The following is a 1,320-nucleotide window of genomic DNA, read 5'->3' on the forward strand; positions in this document are numbered from 1 at the left end:
GATTTGAAAATGGAAAAACACTTAATTTTTTATATTTTTTATTAAAAATTAAATGTATAACATCGATGCATAAACACCTGCATTTTATGTCCGTGTTAAAAGCTGTTTAAAGTAACAAATTATAATTAAAAATGTCTTCAGACCTTTACTGGTTGTTGATTTTCTTTATTCGGACCACGCTGATTTTTAATTGGTTACCCCTGCTATAGAGATTATACTGATGATCAGAGCACATCTCAGGAGGCATTTAGTTTTTTTTATTTCATATCTTGCAATTTAGTAGCTGTAATAAATATACCTTAAAACCATTAGATTTTTCTTCAGGTTATAATACTGTCAGAATGTGATACCAACCCATGCCCAGTCAACAGTTGACCCTAAGAGAGGAAAAAAAACCTTTGAAGGAAGGTTTGTTGTGTACCTTGTTGTTGCTCTTTCGCCACATTTTTAATCATTGCAGACATGATGTCCCTCAGCTTGTCTGTGGTTCCAACAACACACCAGCCATCTCGCTCGTCACACACCTGCTCCTGACCGTTGTTCTGATTTATCACCTCTTTGATACTGGAAAAGCAGACAGAGTCACGTTTTCAAACATCGATCACAAATGGGAAGAGTTTTAAAGACTTTTAGGACTCTTCTTTTGGTACCTGTCCACCTCCAAATCACAAAGCTGGTAGAACATTTGCCTGTGAGGAGGAAGCATCCCTTCCCTAAAGATGTAAGCAGACTCCTGCAGGAGAAAATGGATGAAAATGCTTTAAAAAAACATAACTCTTTATTTACTGCTTTTTTGTTTCAAGCTTTCATGTTCATTCAAAGTGCTTTTAATTAAAGAAACCAACTTGTGTATATATTTTCTCTGGTTTGATTCTTGCCTAACCTTCAGCTGGTAGGAGACCTGAGCAGATGGGAGACTGGTGCTCGGTGCTTCTGGTGCAGGAATATCCATCAGACTAGCAGATGGAGGAGCTGAAAGGAAAGAAAATAATCTCGAGACTTCAAAGGGTGACTTTTAATGTCTTCTTCAATCTCAAACTCAAAGAAAAGTATTTGCATCCCTTACCAATTTCTTTTTTTGTAGCACTTAAAGGTAGTGTGAAGGATTTTCTTGAATTTTTAAAAGACCTGCCCTCTCCACTTAAAAAAATGTGTGTGCGAGAGCATGCACAAGCCCATTTGTACTCGTGCGCACACTGTTTAAAAATTGCCTTTCTCATAGCTCATACCAGCTTACTGTGTCCGAACGTCCACCATAAATCCCTCAATCACTATATAGAGCGGGGACTTTTACCCCATTTACACTACCCTTGAAAAACC

The 1,320-nt window shown here is 37.6% G+C and overlaps 1 protein-coding gene across 1 annotated transcript in view; it reads right to left on the reverse strand.

The window, feature by feature from the left end:
- Positions 1-1,320, reverse strand: part of gtf3c5 (general transcription factor IIIC subunit 5) — a 14,780-nt gene that overhangs the window by 2,725 nt on the left and 10,735 nt on the right. The window contains exons 8-10 of the mRNA XM_015401395.1: positions 884-972; positions 651-733; positions 422-564 (exon numbers count right to left, since the gene is read on the reverse strand). Of these exons, the coding sequence (XP_015256881.1) occupies positions 422-564; positions 651-733; positions 884-972 (315 nt within the window). The remainder of the gene's footprint in view (positions 1-421; positions 565-650; positions 734-883; positions 973-1,320) is intronic.

This window comes from Cyprinodon variegatus, unplaced genomic scaffold (assembly GCF_000732505.1).
Source record: "Cyprinodon variegatus isolate N-32 unplaced genomic scaffold, C_variegatus-1.0 Scaffold32, whole genome shotgun sequence".
Lineage (NCBI taxonomy): Eukaryota > Metazoa > Chordata > Actinopteri > Cyprinodontiformes > Cyprinodontidae > Cyprinodon > Cyprinodon variegatus.